The 23601-nt window shown below is 48.7% G+C and overlaps 1 protein-coding gene across 1 annotated transcript in view; it reads right to left on the bottom strand.

Moving 5' to 3' along the window:
* Positions 1-415: 415 nt before the first annotated feature.
* The window catches only part of LOC135818105 (DNA excision repair protein ERCC-6-like 2), a 46568-nt gene continuing 23382 nt past the window's right edge, over positions 416-23601 (bottom strand). Inside the window, exons 23-33 of the mRNA XM_065331434.1 lie at positions 14685-14795; positions 14043-14114; positions 12735-12880; positions 12262-12357; positions 11822-11921; positions 11359-11529; positions 6336-6397; positions 5127-5205; positions 4227-4677; positions 3092-3237; positions 416-2113 (exon numbers count right to left, since the gene is read on the bottom strand). Of these exons, the coding sequence (XP_065187506.1) occupies positions 1082-2113; positions 3092-3237; positions 4227-4677; positions 5127-5205; positions 6336-6397; positions 11359-11529; positions 11822-11921; positions 12262-12357; positions 12735-12880; positions 14043-14114; positions 14685-14795 (2466 nt within the window). The 3' untranslated portion in view covers positions 416-1081. The remainder of the gene's footprint in view (positions 2114-3091; positions 3238-4226; positions 4678-5126; positions 5206-6335; positions 6398-11358; positions 11530-11821; positions 11922-12261; positions 12358-12734; positions 12881-14042; positions 14115-14684; positions 14796-23601) is intronic.

Here is a 23601-nt window from a genome sequence, read left to right as displayed (position 1 = left end):
TTATAAGAACGAAATGGCGCTTTTAGTGACATTTTGTATACAAATCCCTATCTAGTAGGGCGCAGTCACCCCGTTTCGGTGGAAGTGCGCGAGTTCGATTGGGATTCAAGTAGGAAGGGAGCATCTCAGCTTCCTCGGACCAAGACCATTCGACTCAGCACCCCGAAGACTACAACTGGTGAAATTTTAATTTTTGCCTTAACTTCCCCTTTAACACCTTTATTACAACAGCACTGAACCGACTGACTGACTTGGTAACCAGATACAAGTAAGTAACTAGTTGCACAGGCAGGCCATGATTTCACTTTGGATTGCCCCAGCAGCAGCTACTTGTAGCTTACTGCAGCCTTGCCACTTCAATATCAGCAAAAACCCAGAATCCCTGACACACACAACAACACAAACTACATCATAATAATTATAGACAACGTGCTTCGTCATCATTATCATTATCATCATCCACAATTATTGGCATGAAGAATGGAGCCAAGTCACAGTGTTGCTTCAGATCCTATTGATAAAATACTAAGTTTTAACTGTCTTTAGAAAAGGGAGTAGAAACTGGCAATTGGATCTCTCAAAATACATAATCAAGTGAAGTGCCCCTGCCTGCAGGGTTCCTAGAGACTAGTACATCATGTATCTTCTTATCACCTAACGTTACATGTACATTCTTACAACTGTGGCCAGACAATGAGAAAGCAGGACACATAAGTGACATAGAGAGAAGTTGAACAATTAGAATTTGAAGCACCAATCTCAACAATGGCCAGCCGAGATGATGCCCACACAAGACAATCCAAGAGACTAATGTACCACATACTGCCTAGATAGGTCTGGCAATGTTATGACTGCGGGTGCAATGCACAGGTGTACCAGGGCTTCAACTCCCCCTCCCCCCCCCCCCCTCCCCTCCCGCTCAGGGGCAGGGTGACGACATACAACACGCACCAAACAAGATCCAACACAGGACGCACACAGCCACTGCATCCACAATCTAAGAAAGTCCATCGACTGCACAATATTTTAAAGCCCTACGAAACTCACGGAACACACCGCATCGGCCAAGATGACAGCGTCGTTACCCAAACAACATATCAGCCAGCTCCAAATCATGATCCGCATCTCCAGGCTGCTGAGTAGCATGGCCCTGATCAGCAGCAGCCTTCATGGCAGGTGGTGAACCAGAAGGTTCACTCCGCTTCTCGGCTGAGGAAACCGGAGCGCTGAGAAATGAAGCAAACAACTCCTCGGCATCAGGACGCTTCTCCCCAGAACTAGATGATGCTGTCCTGGCTTGTGTATATTGCGATGGTGGTGGCGGTGGGCTACCGTCGCGGACACCAAGCGACTCAGATTCGGGAATGACCGTTTTGACACTTTGAGCATGCCCGGGTGGTGCTCGGAAGCGCAGTTGACGACGCAGGGGAGAGACCAGACGTGACCGGGTGTCAGTTTGACTATCAGCAGAATCTTCTGCCAGAACATCGGCTTCCGACAGTGGTGGAGTGTGCTGGGCTGGCTTTTTGCGGTGTTTGGCATCAGGCTGGGCATCTGATTTCAGCTGTGCGTCACCGAATAAAGATGTCTCTTTCATATCCATGCCTTCCGCTACAGGGCATTGTTGACCGAGCTGCAACTCAGGCTTGCAACTAGACACATCAGCTGTTAACCGCTCACTCGGCGATGGAGCGGCGTTCTCTTCCTTTTCAACGCCATACAGCAGCTCCAGCCAGCGACACCTCTGGTCTGCATCACATTCAACGGCCTTCTTGGCAAACTCAATGCAGCTACCGAAGCCCAGAAGTGTGGCGAGACGTTCGAAATGCTGACGGCGCACAGCTGGTGGGGTTTGGCCCACCAGAATGTGAGAGCCGTCTGACTTTCGAACTCTTTTGGCTTGCTCTTGCATAACACAATCAACAGCCTTCGCTTCCGCACTACTAGACTGATGCTCAACTTGCTTCGCAGAGGTCTGTTCATCCTCTGAGTGGCTGGAAGCAGGAGCATGGGCTGGCAGCTGGGAACGGCGACTGTGATGCACGGAAGTCAGCTTGCGGTGTTGCTGCTGCTGCCTGGCTCTCTCGCCTAGATCATCGCTCTCATCACTCGACTGCACACACCCAAACACAGCATAGCACAAGGCAGCACACAACACCGACAACGACAACAACAACAATGGATGTTAGTACATGATGTAAAGTGTGATGGGATACGGTCCTGCAGACAATCTAATAAGTCCACACGCACATGGCATCCAGGAGAGATGTCTGAGTGCTACTCTAGGAAGTACAAGTTGATGTTAGGAAAAGTGACTAACATCAAGCACTGAGATGTTGGCTTGGTGGTTATATGGAACGTCAAACAAAAACAGGTGCCTTCGTGCCTTCATGAAGTTCATTTCAGACTAAGTACTGGAAAAGGTCCGAAACTACCAAGTATTCGAGATTGTCTGACACAGACCACATCTCCCAGAGCACAAGCCAAGCAGAGACATAGGATACTAGCTCCACAGAGAGAGAGAGAGAGAGAGAGAGAGAGAGAGAGAGAGAGAGAGAGAGAGAGAGAGAGAGAGAGAGAGAGAGAGAGAGAGGCGAGAGAGAGAGAGAGAGAGAGAGAGAGAGAGAGAGAGAGAGAGAGAGAAAGAGAGTAAGTTACATTTATAAAGACAGGTAAGTCTAACAAATGAGGACTGAGACCTCTACAACAGGGTTTTTACGCCTGAAAGCAGGTGCATGATGTAACAAGCAGGTTGTCAGTCTAGATTTTATGCGCAGATGGAGAAAAATGCGCAGAATTTTTGTAATGAGATGAAAAGTAGAAATAATAAGAAATAATAAGAAAAGATGAAATGAAAGCCTGCTCACAACCCCGCCCAGCCTTGCGAACTGGGTATGGTGGATTATGAGAGAGAAAGAAAGAGAGAGAGAGAGAGAGAGAGAGAGAGAGAGAGAGAGAGAGAGAGAGTGAGAGTGAGAGAGAGAGAGGGTAGAAAACCTCTCCGACACAGCCCAAACGAACAAGAACACACCACCTGCATGCATGTATGCAAACTACACACGGTGACATGAACACACAGCCGGAGTTATACCTCGTCCACGATACAGTTGGCCGGCTGCTGGGACAGTTGGTTCTTGTCGAAGACGTCACGCATAGCATGCCTGGACATGCGGCGCTCAGCGCGACTCGTACCAAGCAGCAAATTTCCAGCAGATAGAGCCTTTGCACCAACAGCACCTGGGTACAAAGTTTCACACACAAACAAACCCATTCCGAGTTGAGCGTGTACTTGACAAGTATGCTACATCGCTACAGAGATTAAGCGAGACTGGATACGGCTGTAATCAGAGTAACATCTGACTTTATCAATTATAACGAGAGAGCTTGCAAGCTCAGGGCCCTACGCTATGCTTTGTTGCCCAGCTCATCGTGCATGTTGTTAGAACTGATGGATATGTTTTTTCCTTTGATTAGCTACATCATTGTATTGCAAAAACGTTTCAGTGAGTTACTGAAATAACGTCTTCTGCATAGCTACGGGACCGGCGTTGACTCTGCCGATCACGGGCGTTCTGGAGTTGACAGGATGTCTGTCCTGACGTTTCCTGGGACCGGCGCTGACTCTGCCCATCACGGGCGTTCTGGAGTCGACGGGATGTCTGTCCTGACGTTTCCTGGGACCGACGGGATCTCTCTTCCAAAGTATGTTTATGCTGACGCATCCTATCACCTATTCGGCGTTTATTCTAATTTAATTTCCTCCCCGTCTCCCTATTTCTTTCCAAATCTCCCTCTACATCAGGGAGTCGTATACATAATACGACGAATATTGGTACGGTACGGGACAGATACAGGAGCCCGCAAATATTGTGGACAGCTGTTATGCACAATCCTGTAGAGCCTTTGTAGTCACAGATACGGGACAGATACGGGACAGATACGGGATAGCTCCAGGCGTGACACAAACAAACAAACACACAAACAAACACCAAATTAAAGCTGTGTGGACCCTGGCTAGCGCCAGACGTTACTGAAGTAACGTCTTCTGCATAGCTACGGGAATAAAAATACATTTCTATTCCCAACTAACCCTAACGGTTCCAACTACCTTTTAAAAAGCTTTCCTATTCCCGCATAGTAACATAGTTATGTCCTACACCCCTACAAGAGGAGTGCCATAATTATAAAGAACACCACACGCACAGTACAAAGTTACAAACCCGTACTTGAAACCGCAGCATTGGCAGCCTCCTGGGACTGAGATCCGCGCTTGCGCTTCCTCGCAGATGGCTTTTCAAGTTCAACTGCGGCTGGCTTACGACTGCCGTTCACGGCCCGTGCCGGTGCTGGAGGTGGTGGGTGAGCGGATATTTCAGCGGAATGGTCTTGGTCGGAGTCAGGTGAACTGAGTGTGTCAGGTACGCGGGCTGTGGCCGTGCGACGTGGTGCAGAGTTTCTAGACTTGCGTGTCGATGCCGCAGTGTTGATTTCCGCCTTATTCTTGACTTCAGCAGCGCCGTCAACTGCATCATCGTCATCAACGATAAGGTCGGAGCGCACAATGGCAGAGCGAGGTTTCAAGCGCTCGCCAGCGGTACCCGGTGGTTTGCTTGCGATGGCTGCTTTTCGGCGCGGGGACACTCGGCTTGGCATGCTGGTTGTTTTCTCTTCCTCGTCCTGCGCAGGGGCACGATACATACACGGTCATCAAGCAAAGCCATAGCTTAAGCAGTGCTGCACCAAACCTTACAAAGCATTCGCGGGAACTTCTAATCCTACATGTAGGAAGAAAGCCATTGCACTCCGGGCTGGCACAAAAAGACTCTCCGTATACTCTAATTTCAGAAATTTTCGGTCCTCAATATTTTCGGTATGAGGGCAAAAGGCCAGGTTAGGCGAACAGAAATTTTCAGTACAGAGAAGCAGTTCCCCATTGGATTATGTGTGTAAGTGTTTGTTCGGTATATTGAAATTTTAGGTATGAAACAGACGCACCGAAAGTACCGAAAATAAAAGTACACCGAAAATTAGTGAAATTACAGTAGCCTTGTTGAATGTCAGCAACTAGAGACAGTAGGTAGTAGTAGTAAGTTACTGGTAGCTGTATCATACAAGTAGGTCCTTACCTGAATGGCCTGGGACAGCTCCTCCAATAAGTCGGTCTCCGTTTCAGCTTCCTTTACGGTGTCTTCTTTGTTGTCAGCCCTGCAGGAGGTGATACAAGATAGGTATTCATGATAATGATAATGATGATTCACAAAGGACAAAACAGGTCTGTCCGCGGTTGAGTAGGTATGCATGATGAATTGATAACAACAGCAGTAGAATCTTGATCACTTGTTCACGTGGTAGAGGAGACGGTTTCAAATAGGAGATATGTCGCAAACCGGAACAGACTCAATATTCACTTTCTCTCTTGGTATTTTGATTAGAAAACATATGTCACAGTGAGACAACGATGTGTTTTACTCCGAGCCAAAATTTCATGGCTCTGCGATGAACAGAAGCGCCATACCAAGCAGGTGAGTTTTTGACATGTTGCTTCGCACTGCGACTTGAGTTTTACGTCTTTCAAAAAATCAACTTCTTGTCGCAGGTAAACATCGGCTCGCCTCTCGCCAATAAAGCACCGTATACCAATGAAAACTTATGGAAGCACACCCAAGACTTATTGTTGCTCTGTACTGGCCGTCGTGGAGCGATAGCAATTACCTAATTTCAGAACTCAGAGTGAATTTGACGTGCACTCTAAAACCTTTCCGGTTTGGAGCCACCTCTGATTTGAAGCGAAAAATTGGGCAACTTGGAGGCAATGGGCCAACACAAAGGAGTAGCTCAGTTTGATTGACTCTGGCCTCAGAGCAAACTTCAACATGCCAGTTTCCTTCCACAAAGATATTTCAAGTGAACAATCCACGCTGATGATCGGTTAGGGTCTATACAAATTTGGCTGTCAAACCGTTCCGGTATCGAACCGTCCCCTCTACATGTAAACAAGTGCAAAACATGAGCAGTACTACACACACACGCGCGCGCGCGCACACACACACACACACACACACAAACGCACACGCGCATGCACGCACACACGCAAACACACACATACACACACACACACATGCCACACGCTATAGAAATGCTGCTAGACCCACGCTGAGCCAGACGTTCTACACCTGGTAAACCTCAGGAACAATAATGACATCATGGCATTTAGCATACAATCATAGTGACATGCAGGTAATACTCAACACGCAATAATAAAAAGAACAAAAGTTCTCCACAGCTAGTTAACTCTTGGTATCAATTTACTATCAAACCATTGTAATAGCACTTACGCAATGTGTGGTGATACCTGGTCACTAGCCATCAGTATGCCATTCTCCACACGAGCTGTGCGCTGATAAGAAGACAGTACCAAAGCAACACATTGGCATGATCACCGTAAGAAAATACAGGGCATGATAAAAAAAAAGGTGCTGGGAACTCTGCAGAATAATCTTTTGGAAACTACACACAACTATGTATGGCAGTATATGATTCTAGAGCACACCAGAGTGTGAAACTCTGTATTCATGCTGCGTTAAACCACTCCGGCAGTGAAGTTTTAGGTTATCCTAGATCATAGAATATGTACAGATTATACCATGAGTAAGAGGGGTATACCGCCGAAAATATGTGGGATACGGTATACACAGAGTACGAATGGTATAATCCATTTATCCCATAGTACTTTTCCAAATCTAGAGCGTGACCACTGTGCCAAAGTACGTACGTAGAATAAAGAGGGTACATAGTGTGACCCGAGCGGGGTATATCGCTGAACCCATGAACCGAGCCAGTACTCGATATAGTTGGAGGGTTCCTCCAGGGGTCAAAGGACTGAAGTACCACTTGAAATTATAAACTTCGGCCCGTCATGATTGAGGGAGAAGAAGACAGGAAATCGCATCCATTCATGATATCCTTAGCCAGTTCAAACATGATCTGGTTTACGTTTCTGCCAGCGTTGTAGAAGAGAGTTGTAGAAGAACGCCGCCTGGATATTGCTGGGCCTTTGCATAGACCAGTTGCGCAAACAGAAGCCGGCGCCCGGGGCGTCGCGGATATGAAGTGCTTGGAGTTGGAGGACAACCACTCGAGATTCAGACCGCTGCATTTTCACTTTTTGTTGCAGGACTCTTACTGTTTTTAGTTGTTGAGCGATCTAGCAGTGATGGTGAATTTTTGTTGCGTTCCCAAGTGCCACAGTCAAAGTACCCGAGACAAAGTGTCCTTTCACAGGTTTCCGAACCCAGAGCAACAGGCGGGCTTGTATAAAAGTTGGGTTCAAGCAATAAAGCGTGAGAATTTTACGGCGCAGAGTCACACCAGAATGTGTGGAAAGCATTTCCGATAGGAAGATTTTGTTTTCAAGGGGCTCACTGGAAAGCGTCGTCTGGTTCCGACTGCAGTACCGTCCCTGTTTCCGGATTGGCCAACGCATCTTCAACCCCCTGCTAGTGTTCAGTCGTCTCGCCGTGTCCTGAAGCGTAAAAGAGCTGACTGTGACTTGGATGAAACGGACGTTGACAACACGTGTGATCTCTCTAATCACGACGACGGCAGTGGCGATGGCGGCGTGAACGATAGTGCCGGAGAAGCGATACCAGAGCCACCAGAGTCCAACAAATCTGCCTGCGGAGCTCAGAATGATCATGGGGGCTACGCCAAGGTTCTGGTGAGCAGTGCTCCAGATTCCAGAGAGGCGTGCATTCGTGAGCTTGAGCATGAAAAAGAGATTCTGAGGAGGAAATGTCTGAGTCTGGACATGCTGAGGAGAAGCGATGATGACACTCGGCACTTCACAGGTTTCGAAACCTATGCTACGTTCAAGTGTGTGTTTGTATTTGGAGCCTCTGGCATGTAGAATGAAGTACTGGGGTGATGCGCCTTCCCGGCGACTTCACTTTCAGCTCGCAGCAATCGCCGTGAGAGAAAGCTGGAACTAGAAGAAGAATTTCTTGCTGTGATAGTTCGTGTGCGGTGTGGCTACAGGAATAGAGATGAAGCGAAATTTTTGGGACTGTCTCCTACAAGGTTTTCACGTATATTTAACACCTGGATATGCCTCATGGACGATGTACTGCAAGATGTGTGCAAATTTCCATCCAGGGAATCGATTGCAGACACTCTACCGCCATGCTTTTCTGCATTACCGACGATACGCATAGTCATCGACTGTACGTTATTGAGAGAATATCACGAATTGATAATTAAAAGTTTGCACCTTAGGAACCAGTAGGAACGAAGGAAAATCATTCCCTAGTACTAGGACACTGGCCCAATTCGTCCTGGGTGAAGAGGACTTTGACGTGTTGATAGATGACAGGAATACGCCATACAGAAGATCAAGCCTTCTTGGTTTCCGAAGTGCCTTCGACAGGCGGTTGATTGAGCACAACAGGCCATTTAGCATTTACAAAGGTGTTGCATTTCGACGAGCAAACGAGGCTCTTCAAGGGAAAATGAAACGACACAAGAAAACAAGGTGAAATGAAAGTACCTGAACACAAGCAACCCATCTCTGACGAAGACCGGACGAAGCTGAAGGCATACTTCAACGGGTTCCCAGACAATGCCACATCACTGAACGAATATGTGTGGTACTCTTGTACATATAACTTTGCGTTACAAGGATCGGAGATCCAAGCCTTCCTTACAAAGGACGATTTACAGGAGGAGAAGGATAGTGATGGCAACACATACTTCAGGCTCACAACTACTTCAGTAGCTACTGCCAGAAAACCACCAGGCGTCCGAAAGTGTCTCTGACGGGGGTATCACTGCAGCAAGGGATGTCGAAGTGGTGACGTTGCTGATTGGCAAACTACCGCCGACTTCCAATCGGCTCTTCCAGCAACCTCGAGTGAATTACAAGCCAACAGATCCCCTGTGGTACAATGGGAAACCCATAGGGAAGAACAAGATCGATAAGATGATGACGAACAACAGCCGGCGAGCAGGACTAAGTCAGGTGTATACCAACCATTGCATGAGGGCCACTACAGTGTGCAACATGAAAGTCGGTGTCGCTGGTCAGCTACACACATGGCTTCAGAATTATCTGAGCGTGGTACTCGTGGTACTCAACGGCCTGCAATCCATGCCGTACGCTATCAACGCTGGAGCGCCCCAAGGCAGCATTCTCGGGCCCACCTCATTCCTTGTATATGTGAACGACGCTAAGCTTTGCCTCTCTGGTGCAACAGAGAGGGGGAGTTTTTGCGGACAACACGACCCTGTACAGTGTGCTCAGCTAGCGTGAAGCCTCTCAGCTCTCAATGGCAGACTTCCAGCTCTCAATGGCAGACTTCCAGCTCTCAATGGCAGACTTCCAGCTCTCAATGGCAGACTTCCAGCTCTCAATGGCAGACTTCCAGCTCTCAATGGCAGACTTCCAGCTCTCAATGGCAGACTTCCAGCTCTCAATGGCAGACTTCCAGCTCTCAATGGCAGACTTCCAGCTCTCAATGACAGACTTCCAGCTCTCAATGGCAGACTTCCAGCTCTCAATGGCAGACTTCCAGCTCTCAATGGCAGACTTCCAGCTCTCAATGGCAGACTTCCAGCTCTCAATGGCAGACTTCCAGCTCTCAATGGCAGACTTCCAGCTCTCAATGACAGACTTCCAGCTCTCAATGGCAGACTTCCAGCTCTCAATGGCAGACTTCCAGCTCTCAATGGCAGACTTCCAGCTCTCAATGGCAGACTTCCAGCTCTCAATGGCAGACTTCCAGCTCTCTCTAGACTGGCTGCATGAGTGGGGAGCCAGGTGGAAGGTGCAGTTCGAGCCCACTAAGTCTCAGCTCATCCACTTCACCAGACGAACTGAACCATGGCCAGTTCCTCCAGTATCATTTGGTGGCCATCTGCTGGAACCAGACCAAGAGGTGAAACCACTCGGCGTCACTTTGAGACTCCAAGATGTCATTCCGAACCCACCTACGGAATGTTTCCCACCGGGCGATCTCTCGACTCCGTTTCATGAAGCGGGCCTCTAGGTACCTGGACACCCAAGGCAGGTTGGCCACTTACCGTGGATTTGTGCGGCCTATCATGGAGTATGCGTCCACTGTCTGGATGGGTGCTGTCCCAACCCATCTGGCCCAACTCGATCGGATTCAGCGCCGAGCACTCCACATACTTGGCCCACACGTCCTTCTGCAGAGCCTCGCTGCCAAGAGGATGGTCTCTGCTATGGCATACATGTACAAGCTGCTGAGCGTCAATGGACTGCTATCCAATCTGACACCACCACCACTCAATCCCCCTCCTGTCCTCCGCACACGTGCGCAGCATCTCTCTCCTCCCCCCCCCCCCGGCATCAGCACCAGCTCTGCAACCTGCTTCAAGCTAGCTCCCCCAACATCTTTCGCCACTCCTTCCCTTTGCAACCATCGAGGAATGGAACCGGTTGCCACAATGGCTTCTCTCGGCTCCTCCCCAGCGCAAAGCTGCCCAAAGGTTTCAGTCGTCATCATTTTTATGCATATCCATACTTTTATAGGACAGCTCCTTAGCTGCAGCAGAGTCAACATGGTCAATATGGTCAAGGTCTTCTTACGGGGTACCCTTACTAACCTATAGTGATGATTAGGCCATACGTACTTCCTTCTTCCCTTTCCTTATTTGTGCGGTCTGAACATGCTATGCACCATTCAACATCATAGTGGATTCATTACCTTGCATATTTGATCTATTGCGAACTGGTGCGGCGGTGGGCCTTGTAGATCTACGTGTCCGCAGAGTGCATGTTGTGAACCGAGCGGGGAATATTTTTGACCCCAGCGGGTATATCGCTCTTTATTCCCCGCTCAGAACGGCCGCTGATTGGCTGAAACCGCCCAAATCGTATCGTACTATGGGATAACCCGTCATACCGTTGGTTCAGGGCCAAATCACAGTACCGAATGCGATAATGGGAAGGCTGTGCACATTTTCACCTATTGTACAGCAGGCAGCAAGGCGCAGCAGAAGTTATGTTGGTAGTATGGTAAATCACTAAAATGCCCGTACAAACCGGTGTGAGATGCAGCAAAGGTGAGTCACTATGATCTAAACAAAATACCTTCGACGTGGGCTCATTCTGCCGGAGTTGCAGATTCTTGGTTTTACATGCTCTAGATATGGCAACAAACCAGTCCTCTTTCTACTTCGCTGCCATGTGAAGGGTCAGGAGAAAGGCACATGTGCGCACCCCCCCCCCCTCCCTCCCACGCCCCCCCCCCCCCCCCATCCTCCCTCCCATGCCCCCCCCCCCCTTCCCATGCCTACCCCTCTCCGAGGCACACATAGAATGCACCCATTGCAGGCACGCACCTTCAGGATATCCTCGGTGAGGCAGTTGCTCTCTTGGCGGATAACAAACATGTTCTCGAAGCTGAACAGCTCCCCCTTAACACGGCCCCGTGAGTCCCGACGCTTCAAGCCCATCACCGCCGTGAAATGGCGACGTTCCAGATCACCAGATACGGCGATGTTCACCATTTGCTGTACGAAGACAAACGGGAGAAAAGATCATTGGCACAGATCAGTAACAAAGCATAATGCTTTCCTGTACATGTAATGCTTCGCTACAACACAAAGCACAGGAGTTCAACGTACCGCAATTCCTGAAATATAGGCCACTCCGCGAGGACTCCGGAGCAACTAAAGCTTGCTTACATGCTATAAAGGGCATTGCATCAAGCAGAAGCATCAACCATGGGGTTGATTTTATCAAGTAGCTGTAGGGAAACGGAAGAGATCGAGGGATGTGTTCTCTCCTCGCCTACAAACCAACCTGTTTGTAGACCTGGCGCAGATAAGCGTTCTCCTCGACGGACCCCTGCGTGATCAGTCGGTACACGTGAACATCCCGGTGCTGGCCCAAACGAAAAGCTCTGGAAAAGCAGTAGAACGAGAGGCAAAACGTTAGAAAAAAAGAAGGAAGAAGAATTCTCCACCGGATACACACAGCACATGTAATCAATGCCCCAATGCCTGCAAAACACTACATAAGCCTTACCTGTGGCCCAAATGAGGGAGAGAGAGGGGGGGGGGGCATATATCAATGATAGAGACCCAAAGAAAGGTCACCTCCGACCTCATGGCCGGCTGCCCAACAGTATCAGTCTCATCGGCATAGGCCAGTTGACCTAATCCTGAATTTTTCACACCTGCACCCTGCAGTGCAGAACTGTGCAACAAGCCAAGACGAACACCACGTGCCACTATACTCACCTGTCTTGCGCTTGGCTGTCCGTGGCGGGATTCCAGTCCGGGTCAAAAATAATCACCACGTTGGCACCGGTGATGTTGAGACCGACACCGCCAACACTGTGCGGAGCGTTTGGGGAAAAAAATCAACAACACACCAAGTCATATGCTACCAGTAATGGAGCTACAGTATTGACCGAAACAAGGTTAGCGTGTGCTTGGCTGTAAATACGACACCTGTTTCACAAAACTGTGGGGAATATTATACACAGCTTCTCAAAAGGCAGATCAGAGATCAGAGAAGCAATGCTGAAATATATACAATACATTTCACAGTTCGCATGGGATTCAGTCAGACCGACTCTTCCACATATGTTGGCACACCGACCGCCACCGTCAAGAATCAAAGCCACAGATGCAGCCCCAGAATCAGCGGGGCGAGAAAATGTACCACCAACATGGTAAAAGCCCGCAACAAACTACACAGCCATACATACCTCTTAGAGGCCAGGAAGACGAAGATGCTTGGGTCCTTGTTGAACGACCGCACCAATACGGTTCTCTGACGGGTTGGTACGGAGCCGTCAAGGCGACAGAACGTGTAGCCGTGTTGCTGCAGGAATGTCTGCAGCAGATTGAGAATCTGAAGTGGCAACAACACACAGTGCAGCAAACAACACGTGAGAAAATGCAACGCCACACCAGTGGCATTACGGTTGGTTCACATAACCCAGATTGGCACCGGGAGGCACCGTATAATTCCGGTATGCATGATACTGGTTCACATAAGCGCATTCCGCCAGGAGAGGTTGCAAGAGACACTGGATTTGGATTGGATTGGTTTATTTAATGTCGATTAACAACCACACAAGCCGACCTGTTTGGGAGCTATTACGCGTTGTATTATCAGGGCATAGGCAACAATTGCCGCATGCAGTATGCAATACTATGGACCAATGCCGTAGTATCGCAGGCAACAATTGCCGCATGCAGTATGCAATACTATGGACCAATGCCGTAGTATCGCAGGCAACAATTGCCGCATGCAGTATGCAATACTATGGACCAATGCCGTAGTATCGCAGGCAACAATTGCCGCATGCAGTATGCAATACTATGGACCAATGCCGTAGTATCGCAAGCACCAATGTGCGTTAGACTGGCCAATGCCAGGGCTAATGGGGGCAACAATTGCCCGGCGTGTCAATACACGCATACGGTAGGGATGCACTTGTGAGCACATGTAGGCGCACTTGGCTCAATGCCGGCCTGACCCACGATCCCTACCGTTCTCCATTCCGGGATGGCTTAGAATAGAATGATGGTTAGAGATGATGGGGTGGGTGGTGGTGCTCAAAAACTGGCCAAGGTTGTCAAGCGATCTGACTGTTGGCGCAGCAAGGATGAAGAAGAAGCAGCATCGAGAGCCGGAGTAATGCGCATGCTCCGCGTGGTCCCGTGCCGGGGCGCGGGAGTTCGGAGTGCGTGTTCTGCACGGGCACGTGATGCGCTATGGCAAGTACGTGCAAATTATGTTAGGAATGTAATTGTTGGTGGGTTGCTAACTTCACTTACCGTGCCATGCACGGAAACTTATATATAACAAACAGGCAGTGTTGCCGTATTACACGAGATCGACTACAGGCACGCAAATATAAGGCCTCGATACGTTGTGGCGATGCGTGAACCAACCCTACCCATAAAAAATGCCATTGCCATTGTAGACAGACTCTAAAGTGCATATGCACATAGACACTTTTAAACACACACACACATCCAAGCAAGCAACTATGCATACTGCATACCTTGGTACGGAAGGAGAACAGCAGTACACGGCTTCCTTCGGACTTGACACGGCGCAACAACTTCTCCAGCACCTGCAGAGGGTATTACCGGTAGAGATTAAGATGTGCTTGACTAGAACGCTAACCCGACTCGGTCAACATTGTCCATATAACCTCTATTCGGTTGTGGCACAACAAGAATATGCTTGCCAATCAGAGCTATAGGAGACTACCAGACCATGAAGACTTGTCGAAAGCCGTGGCTTGTCAAGATAATTTTCTAGAATTCCAAAGGCTTCTGCATGAGACATGTTTCTATGCGGGACAAGCTTTACGTGATGCGTCAACACAAAACCCAGGCTTATGTGCTAATGGTCCAGCTTGATATTGAGGTGTGCATTCAAAACAGGCTTCTATCGTAGGAATTATACCCGACTGTAAGGTCATGAAGTTGTTTGATGAGTGCTTTTGCACGAAACTCGGAGTAACAACACATTTCTCGGCTGTTCATTGTTCGGTGACGTGTGTGACTGTAAGGGTACGTACTAGGTGTACAAGCAACTCAATGAGATGGCTGGGAAATGGCACACCACACCCTTACCAGAACTGGCAACATCAAAAGAGGGTTGAAATTAGAGATGGAAGATGAGCTAGGTGACCTACCTGCATCTTGCCACAATATTCAGGGTCCGACAAGGTCAGGAACGCCGCCTCCCGACTCATCGCCAGGAACTTGCGGTGCTTGGCAAACACCTGTGTACAAATTGCCTTGGCCTGAGCAGGGTCAAGACGATCAGACAAAGGAACACGGCAGGCAGTGAGAGATCAGCTGCTGTGCAGAAGAGAGGACTTAGATGTATATTTGAGCATAACATATTCACGCGCACATCACACTTGCTTGAGAGGTACCACATGGCATTATACCGATTCTTTACCCATGGTGCACACTCAAGCTGGAGTTTGGCAAGTGTGAAAGGACACTTGATGGTGGTGGCTGCACTGATCAGCTTGGCCCAGAGCTGCTGCTTCAACGGAGACGCCAGGATTGAGGGAAACTCCACCGGACAGGGGAATACGGCACTGGAGCCTGCCATGCGTCCATATGCTCGTCAGAAATAACAACGGCACTTGGGGGTCTGCCCCCATGCCGAATGCCAACGGAAACTTGAACCAGCGCACGCCATGCTTCTTCAAGGCCGTGACAATGGCACTGGTAAGTGGCTTGACGACATTGTTCTGGTAGTGTTCTGCTCTTTCTGCTGTTAGATTAGAGTTCATAGCACGAGCTGTCAGTGGCATTGCGAAATCTGGCTCTACATCCATTAGGATAGTTAGTTGTATGTCCCGTAATACCTGCCGTTTCCGCGCTAAGTAGCCGCTTGAAAAGCCGAGTTCTGTGTCGGGGAGCTGGCTGGCCCGAAGAGATGGCATGATCAGCCTGTCCAGAATCTCCAGCAAGGTGACATGTTCCGTAGCGATGATCGGATTAGCTGACCTTCTGACCACTTCTTCCCAAATGACGTAGTGCGTTTCCTTCTTTGGAAGATACTCGAGCATACATTTGCCCAGCTGAATGCATGCCGTGGCGTACTTTTGGAACCATTTCAAATGTTCATGTATGTATGACCAGCGGGTGTCGATAAACTCTTTGGGCAAGGGAGGCTTTCCGAGGATCTAGAGCGAAACGTACAATGACTTGTAATACGTTGGCTTCTGTTGATGCAGATACGCGATTCTGTACTGCATTTGGCACATGTTAAAACTTGCCATTGGTCCTCGATGACCGAATCCGTCGACCATTTACGTTTTCAAAGCAATGTTCAAAACGTACGGGTAGCAGCCTATGAAATGGGTTGTATTCTAGTATAGGCCACCCAGTGCGACCGCATGTCCCTTCTTGCCTCCGGACTGTGTAGATGCATTATCTCCCACCACTCCGCACACTGTTCTGATCCCGTAAACATTCTTCAGGATGTGGTAGTCTGCTTTTGCTTGGTCTGCTCCACGGCCACTTGCAATGAGTGTATCCGCCAATAGATATCATGCGGGGCAATTGCGCTTCGCTGGCCAGGTGTGTACCCCCACCATGTTCCTATCTTCTCCTTTCTTATTGGAGTCGTCTGCGAAAACTGTAATGTCATAATTATGGTGTTGAGGAGAGGGTGTCACGGAGGATAGCCTTGTCAACCTCTCCGAGAAGCAAGTTACATTTGGCCAGTGACGATGGTGAACATGTTGTGCCGAGATGGCTACAGGGAGCTTGACCAGTCAGTACATGGTGGCTTAGATGTATTGCCAATGCTGCCTTCTCAGAATGCTTCCTCTTTTGGCGATTCGGGTAGTTCACTCCCGACCTGTCCTTTTTCTGTTTGCAGACATAGTGCAACTCGTATAAAAAACTCTGAGCTCCAAAAAGAGTTAAAAGACTACCGCATTCACTAACACCAACAAGAAAATGAAGGCTATGAAGAAAAAAAGAGTTGATTCAGCTACAGTCGAGGCGGGAAAACGGGTGTAGCTCATCAGCTGAACCCGGCATCGTCGTCATCGTGCTGGCTCTCCACCCCCAGGAGACATCTGCAAAGACAAAAAAGGGGGAGACAAAACGTCTCGGCGTTGCTGCTCCAGGCCGACTTCCAGTAGACACCAGACAGAAAGTTGGAAAAAGGAGGTGGAGACAAGGCCTGTCATCGCTGTGCTAGCTCCTTCCAGGAGAGAATCGAATACAAGAAGCAGCAGACTGTCAAGTCGAAAGAGAAAGACACCGTGTAACGTGTATGTCTGATGTTGTTTGACTTAGAAGTTGGAGGAGATTTGTCTTGCGGAGCTCGATCGCAGGAGTTGGATCCATCGACGATTTGAAGAAAACAACTAAAAAAGCGAGGTGGCGGCTTGGCACGCGAGGATAACCCACGAGGTGAGCACACTCCGAAATCCAAGATGGCTGCGAGATGATCACCGGTTACGCATCCTGGGTGTGACCCCTAACGTTGCTCGTTTTGCCCACCTAACCCCTTGTGTATGCTGTGCTTGGTGATATTCTAGCCAGTTCGTTCTTCGGCATCCGACAGTACTCTACTGTATCATGCGAATGAAAAGTGTATACTGCTTATGCAATCAAGTAGTATGCAGACAATGTTCTGAAAACTTGATGAAGTTCGCTGTAAAATACAGTGTGTGGCAGTGCTTCCCATAACCATGATGTACTCCTATGCATACGTTGAGAAAGGTTTCCTGTAAGAAAACATCCTTCTCCCACTTCGGTGTACTATCAGCGCACAGCGAGCGAAACATGATGACAAATGATATAATACTCGGGGTAATCCGATCCATTGTTGGATAGAAAGTAAGATCAGATAATACATAATTCTGTGTCCAGTTCCCGAGACTATGTGTTATCAGGACTCGACCTGTACCTACTGGTACATGTACAGCGCAACTCTGGTAAGACGTACCCCCACGGGCAGAAAAGTGTTGCTAGTATCCATTGTACTTTCTTATGCCAATATACACTCATACCTTGTTTATCCGGGCGGTCCGGGACCGGGCAATGCCTGGCACTTTGAAATATCCGTAACTCCGAATCACAGACATTTTGACGGGGGAAAGGCTATAGATATGGTATATGCCGTCGCAATTTCCACAAAAAGTGACAAAGGAGTAGTAATAGTAATACAAGTATTTCCACTGAAACTCACCCAAAGGATGCCCGGTAAACCGAAGTGCCCGGTACTTCGGTGTCCGGATAACCGAGGTATGGGTGAACATGTCGCGTACGCGAGCTTCGTGATTTGAATCTCGATTACTTAGTTATAATTTTACTACTTCCCTTTTTCACGTCGGCTCTACGCGACGTCATTTGCTTTCCCCAGCTCCGCTTGTGAGGCGCATGTGCCATCCTTTTTCGGGGCTTTTTGACTTTTACAGTTTTGGAGAGAGAGGCAAAGATAGAAGCTTGAAAGTATTTACTATTTATGGCAAGGTCGCTGTGATGAGTGTGAGTTCGTGTAGAAGCATGTAGCCCTTTAGATGCAAGAGTGAACCCAGGGCGCAGAGGTGAAAGTGTTCACCACATTTTGGTGCCAAAACCCGATCCTACGAGCAAATATGGCGGATCCATCGGCTGGGCTACAAACCAGGAAACGGCGCACGACGAGCCGTTTCAAAACCCTGGCAGAACTGGAAGTGGACTTAGACAAGGCCATCGGCGATGCAATTTCGGAGACCACGATTACCTCAACGAGGCAGGTAATTATGGAATTTGACCAACATTTAGAGGAATCTAATGAGGCACTAGACAAGTACACGGAAACCCTGCTTTCGTTCAATCCGAAGAAGCAGGACGACAAAGATATGAAGCAAAGGGAGTTGGCAGAACTTGGTGACATGGAAGAGGATATCAGAAAATGGAAAAAAAAATCAGTTACACTCAAAAGCCGAATTATACAATTTGATCAAGTGCATGGAAAACAAAGCACAGAATCTAGTAATAACACACTTGGAACCCACACACGGAATTTGGAGAACATACTCACGGAACTGGTTGATCTAAATAAAGCAAACATGTCTCAGGGTCAGACCAGCCAGACTCCCAGCAACTCCACTGGGGTTAGGTTACCGAAACTCGAGTTGCCAAAATTCAATGGCGATATTCTCCAGTGGAATGGATTCTGGGACGTTTTTCAACATTCGGTGGACAAATCACAAATCTCCAAGGCAGAAAAGATGAGCTACTTGAAAGGTTGTCTTACAGGCGGTGCAAGGGATGTGTTAGAGGGCATGCCGCTAGATGATTCAAATTATGATGGTGCTGTTCAAATGTTGAAGGAGCGGTTTGGGAAGCAGGAACGCGTTGTCAATGCTCATTACAAATCACTAATGGCAATTCCACCGGCAGAAAACAACACCACCGCACTAAGACAACTCCACGCACAGATCGAACGGCATTTGCGATCACTGGAGGCTGTTGGAGAAGACATGAACCAAAAAATCTTCTTGTCCATTGTCATGGCAAAGCTGCCAGAAACTGTTATTTTCAACTTGGAAATCACACGCGGAAACAGTACCTGGAATGTCCACGCTCTATGCAAAGCTCTGTTGCGATATGTCGAAGCAAAGGAAACATCCACTGCACACGCCGACAGTAGGCTAGCCACAGACAGCCCACACGGTATTGGCAGTTCGCCTAGCTACACACGTTCATCGGCAGAAGCTCTACTATCACACACAGCACAGCGGTCACCACCCCGATGCTTTTACTGCAAAGATACCCACTTTACAGACGAATGTACGAAGTGTGTGACACTAGAGCAGAGGAAGGCAAAGACAGAAAACCGGTGCTTCGTCTGCCTTCGGCCAGGACACACCGCACGAAACTGCCACAATCCCCGACCATGCTATCACTGTCGACGCGACACCCATCACAGATCCTTGTGCCCGGAGAAATTCGGAGGCAAAAGCACAAACGCACTGAATGGAGATGCGAAAGCATTTCAATCAAGATCTGCAAACGCACGGTCCGAAACAGCAACACTTGCTGATTGCGAAATTAGAAAACCTGAGCCAATGGAAATTCACACAGTGAGCGACAGAGACCAATCGGCTGTGCTTATGCAGATGGCTTTAGCTGATCTCACAGATAACGACAGCAAGCGGTCTTGCCGGGTGCGGGTATTTTTCGACACCGGCTCTACACGGTCCTTTATCAGCGAGGCGACCCAGAGCACCTTGAATGCCGACGTCATCGGGGAAGATGCCCTGTCGATCGCTACGTTTGGCTCAAAGAAGAGGGAGACCAAGGTCTTGAAACGGGTCCAAATCCAAGTGAAGACCATCGATGGCGGTAGTGTCCCCATTACGGCAAACATCACCCCGAACATCAGTTCTACGATGAGGCGCCTGCCAATCGATATGAGGAAACACCCCAGCCTGCAGCGAATGGTCTTAGCAGAACCCATTGCGGATCGACCAGAAGTCGTGACAATAGACATGCTCATTGGTAGTGACTACTACTACGATATCATTGGAAACGACCATGTCCGATTCTCGGATGGCCTCGTTCTTCTGGACACCAAGCTGGGATTCGTCCCGACAGGTCGGGTGACAACGGCCGCAGATCTACCCCAAGTCGACACCATGATGCTGACCGCAGCGGACGTATACAAGCATGACGACTTCGACTTGAAGAAGTTCTGGTCACTTGAAGACATCGGTATTACCGACGACATCACCAGCACTCTACATCCTGAAGACGCAGCGTTGAAGTCGTTCAATGAGACGGTGAAGTTTGTCAACGGACGGTATAGCGTTGAATGGCCATGGAAAGATAGTGTGACTGACACATTTCTGCCGGAGAATTACGAGCTGGCAACTGGCCGGCTCCGCTCGCTTGTGTCACGTCTGTCCAAGACCCCAGAAATCCTCGACAAATACAACGACACCATACAACAACAACTCAACAGTGGCATCATCGAGACAGTCAACATGACCGAGAACCCGGACACTTTGAAACACTACATTCCACACCACTGCGTAGTGAAGCCTGACAACACAACAACGAAGATTCGAGTTGTTTATGATGCGTCCGCCAAGACGAAACCCAACAACCACAGCCTGAATGATTGCCTCGAAAGCGGGCCAAGCTTGCTGCCAGATCTGTGTGGAATTCTGGTCAGATTCCGTCTGAAACCGATCGGTATAACCAGTGATGTAGAGAAGGCATTTTTGCAAGTCGGGCTGGCGATGCCTGATCGAGACGTCACCCGATTTCTTTGGCTCAGACATGTCCATCAACCAGTCTCCGAAGACAACATTGTGGTGTACCGATTCTGCCGCGTGCCATTTGGTGTGGTGTCGAGTCCGTTCCTTCTCGCAGCCACGCTTAGTCATCACCTCGACAAGCAAGACACTGATGTTGCGCGAGACATGAAGCACAATACCTATGTGGACAATGTCCTTGGCGGTGCTACAACAACTCAGGACGCCACGTTGTACTATGAGGACGGCAAGGAACTCTTCAGACAAGCCGGGATGAACTTACGGGAGTGGAGTTCGAACTCAGCAGAATTTCTTCTGTCCGTTCCAGAGAACGACAGAGCCAAGCATCCTCAAACAAACACAAAGGTATTGGGCATGCAGTGGAACACAGTCGAGGACAACATCACTGTGACGCAGACAAACTTCGATCTTCTGCGTGTCCAGACTAAGCGCGACCTGGTGAGTGCAGTTGCCCAGTTCTTTGACCCCCTGGGATTGTTCTCACCAGTGATAGTTCGTGCAAAGCTTCTCATCCAATCCGTGTGGCAGCTAGGCTTGGAGTGGGACAGCCTCCTTCCCGATGACATCATCTCACAATGGAAAAGCATCGCGACCGATTTGTCAAATGCTGCGGGAGTAGACATTCCACGCTATGTCGGTGCAGCCGGAGATTCACATATCCGTAGAGAGCTACACGTATTCTGCGATGCTTCGAATGGCGCATATGGCGCTGCAGCGTATTTGCGAACCTCGGAAGATGATGGCCCAGTACATACACATCTTCTATACAGCAAATCGAGGCTGTCTCCAATCAAAGCAGCCACAGTTCCTCGTCTGGAATTACTTGCAACGCTCATCGGTACACGCATGGTGAAATTTCTGACAAAAGAATTACCTTTCGAGCTGGATGCAACGCACTTGTGGTCAGATTCACAATGTGTCCTTGGTTGGATTCAGAATCACAACAAGACACGCCCGACCTTCGTTGAGAATCGGCTCCGAGAGATCCGACAACAGCACCAGATATTGTTCGGTTACGTCCCATCAGCAGAAAATCCAGCTGATCTCCCATCTCGTGGAGTATCCACAGCTGAGTTGGCTACTAGTACACTATGGTGGAATGGTCCAGACTGGCTTGCGCAAAGCACTCAAGAATGGCCACAGAATACGGATCAATACGAGTCTGGTCCTACATCAACCACACCCGAACCAGTTGCAGTTGCTACTGTGTCTGCGGAAGGTCCTTCGGAAACCATTCACCCTCCATTTGACATAGATATATCAGCGTACTCGTCACTGAGTCGGTTACTTCGGGTAACTGCATATGCTAATCGGTTTATCAATCGGCAAATGGTGAAAGAACAACAACTTACAGCGGATGAGTTAGTCAATGCCAGAAACCTTTGGGTCAAGTACACACAACAGAAACACGATATTGAATTGGAGAAGAATGGAAAACCTCTTGGTACGTTCAATGATGATGATGGAATAATCCGCTGTGGTGGTCGTTTAGAAAGGTCGGAATTACCGTTTCACACGAAACATCCAATCCTAATACCAAAGCACAGCTTGTTTACGAAACTTGTCGTTCAGTCTTACCACAAGCGAATAATGCATTCTGGAACTAAACACACCCTATCGCAAATTCGAGGTGAATACTGGATACCAAGTGGTCGTGTAATTGTAAGAAACATACTGAAGTCATGCGTGGTGTGTAAGCGATGGGAAGGTAAACCTTTCAGGTTGCCCGAAATGCCACCCCTCCCCAAGGAGAGGATCTCGAGGTCCAAACCATTCGCCTATACAGGTGTTGACTACTTCGGTCCAATGTACGTTCGCAATGACAATGGAGAATCAACAAAGGTATGGGCTTGCCTATTTACTTGTTTGACTGTCAGAGCAATTCATTTGGAGTTAGTGAAAGATATGACTGCCGAGCAATACTTAATGGCGCTTCGGAGATTTGTCTCCCGACGTGGTACTCCTGTTCAATTCATTACTGATAATGCTCCACAATTCAAACTTACGAAGAGTACTATCGACTTAGCTTGGAAGAATATGGTTTTGAATGATGATGTCATGAATTACTGTGCACAACTGGGGTGCAAATGGTCCTTCATCGTAGAATTGGCGCCATGGATGGGCGGGTTTTACGAAAGGTTAGTTGGTGTTGTGAAACGAGCCTTACGCAAATCAATGGGAACCAAGCGACTTACAGTGGAACAGCTAACTACACTCTTAACGGAAGCTGAGGCAGTGATCAATACCCGGCCTCTTGTGTATGTTGGTGAAGAATTGTCAGATTGTTCAGTGATAACACCCAGCCACTTTCTGTGTCAGTCCAGTGTGATTGGGTTACCACAGAGCACGGACACTGACAACGATCCTGACTACAATGTGGACACCAACCCAGCCGAGCGACTGCTGCAGTCATGGAAACTGGGTCAGTCAATCTTAGATACTTTCTGGAAGTCGTTCCATGCGGAGTACATCCTTAGTCTCAGGGAGCGCTATGAAAGAATCATTCGGCAGGGCAGGCTCCAGAGTCATGAGACTGCAGTGGTTGGCAGCGTCGTTTTGATACACGAGAATCTGCCGAGAGGCTCCTGGCGATTCGGAGTGATTGAGAAACTCCATGCCAGTAGTGACGGCAAGTACAGATCAGCGACGATCCGGACAACACGACAGACGCTACGACGGTCCCTGAGTATGCTGTATCCCCTCGAGTGCCCAAGTGAGGGTGCAACAGAAGCAGACTCTGATGAGCAGGCCACGACTGATCCCGACATTGAAGTCGCTACTGGAGATGACGGAGCGTCAGGTT

This window comes from Sycon ciliatum, chromosome 1 (assembly GCF_964019385.1).
Source record: "Sycon ciliatum chromosome 1, ocSycCili1.1, whole genome shotgun sequence".
Taxonomy (NCBI): domain Eukaryota; kingdom Metazoa; phylum Porifera; class Calcarea; order Leucosolenida; family Sycettidae; genus Sycon; species Sycon ciliatum.
This window is presented reverse-complemented; position numbering and strand designations above follow the sequence as displayed.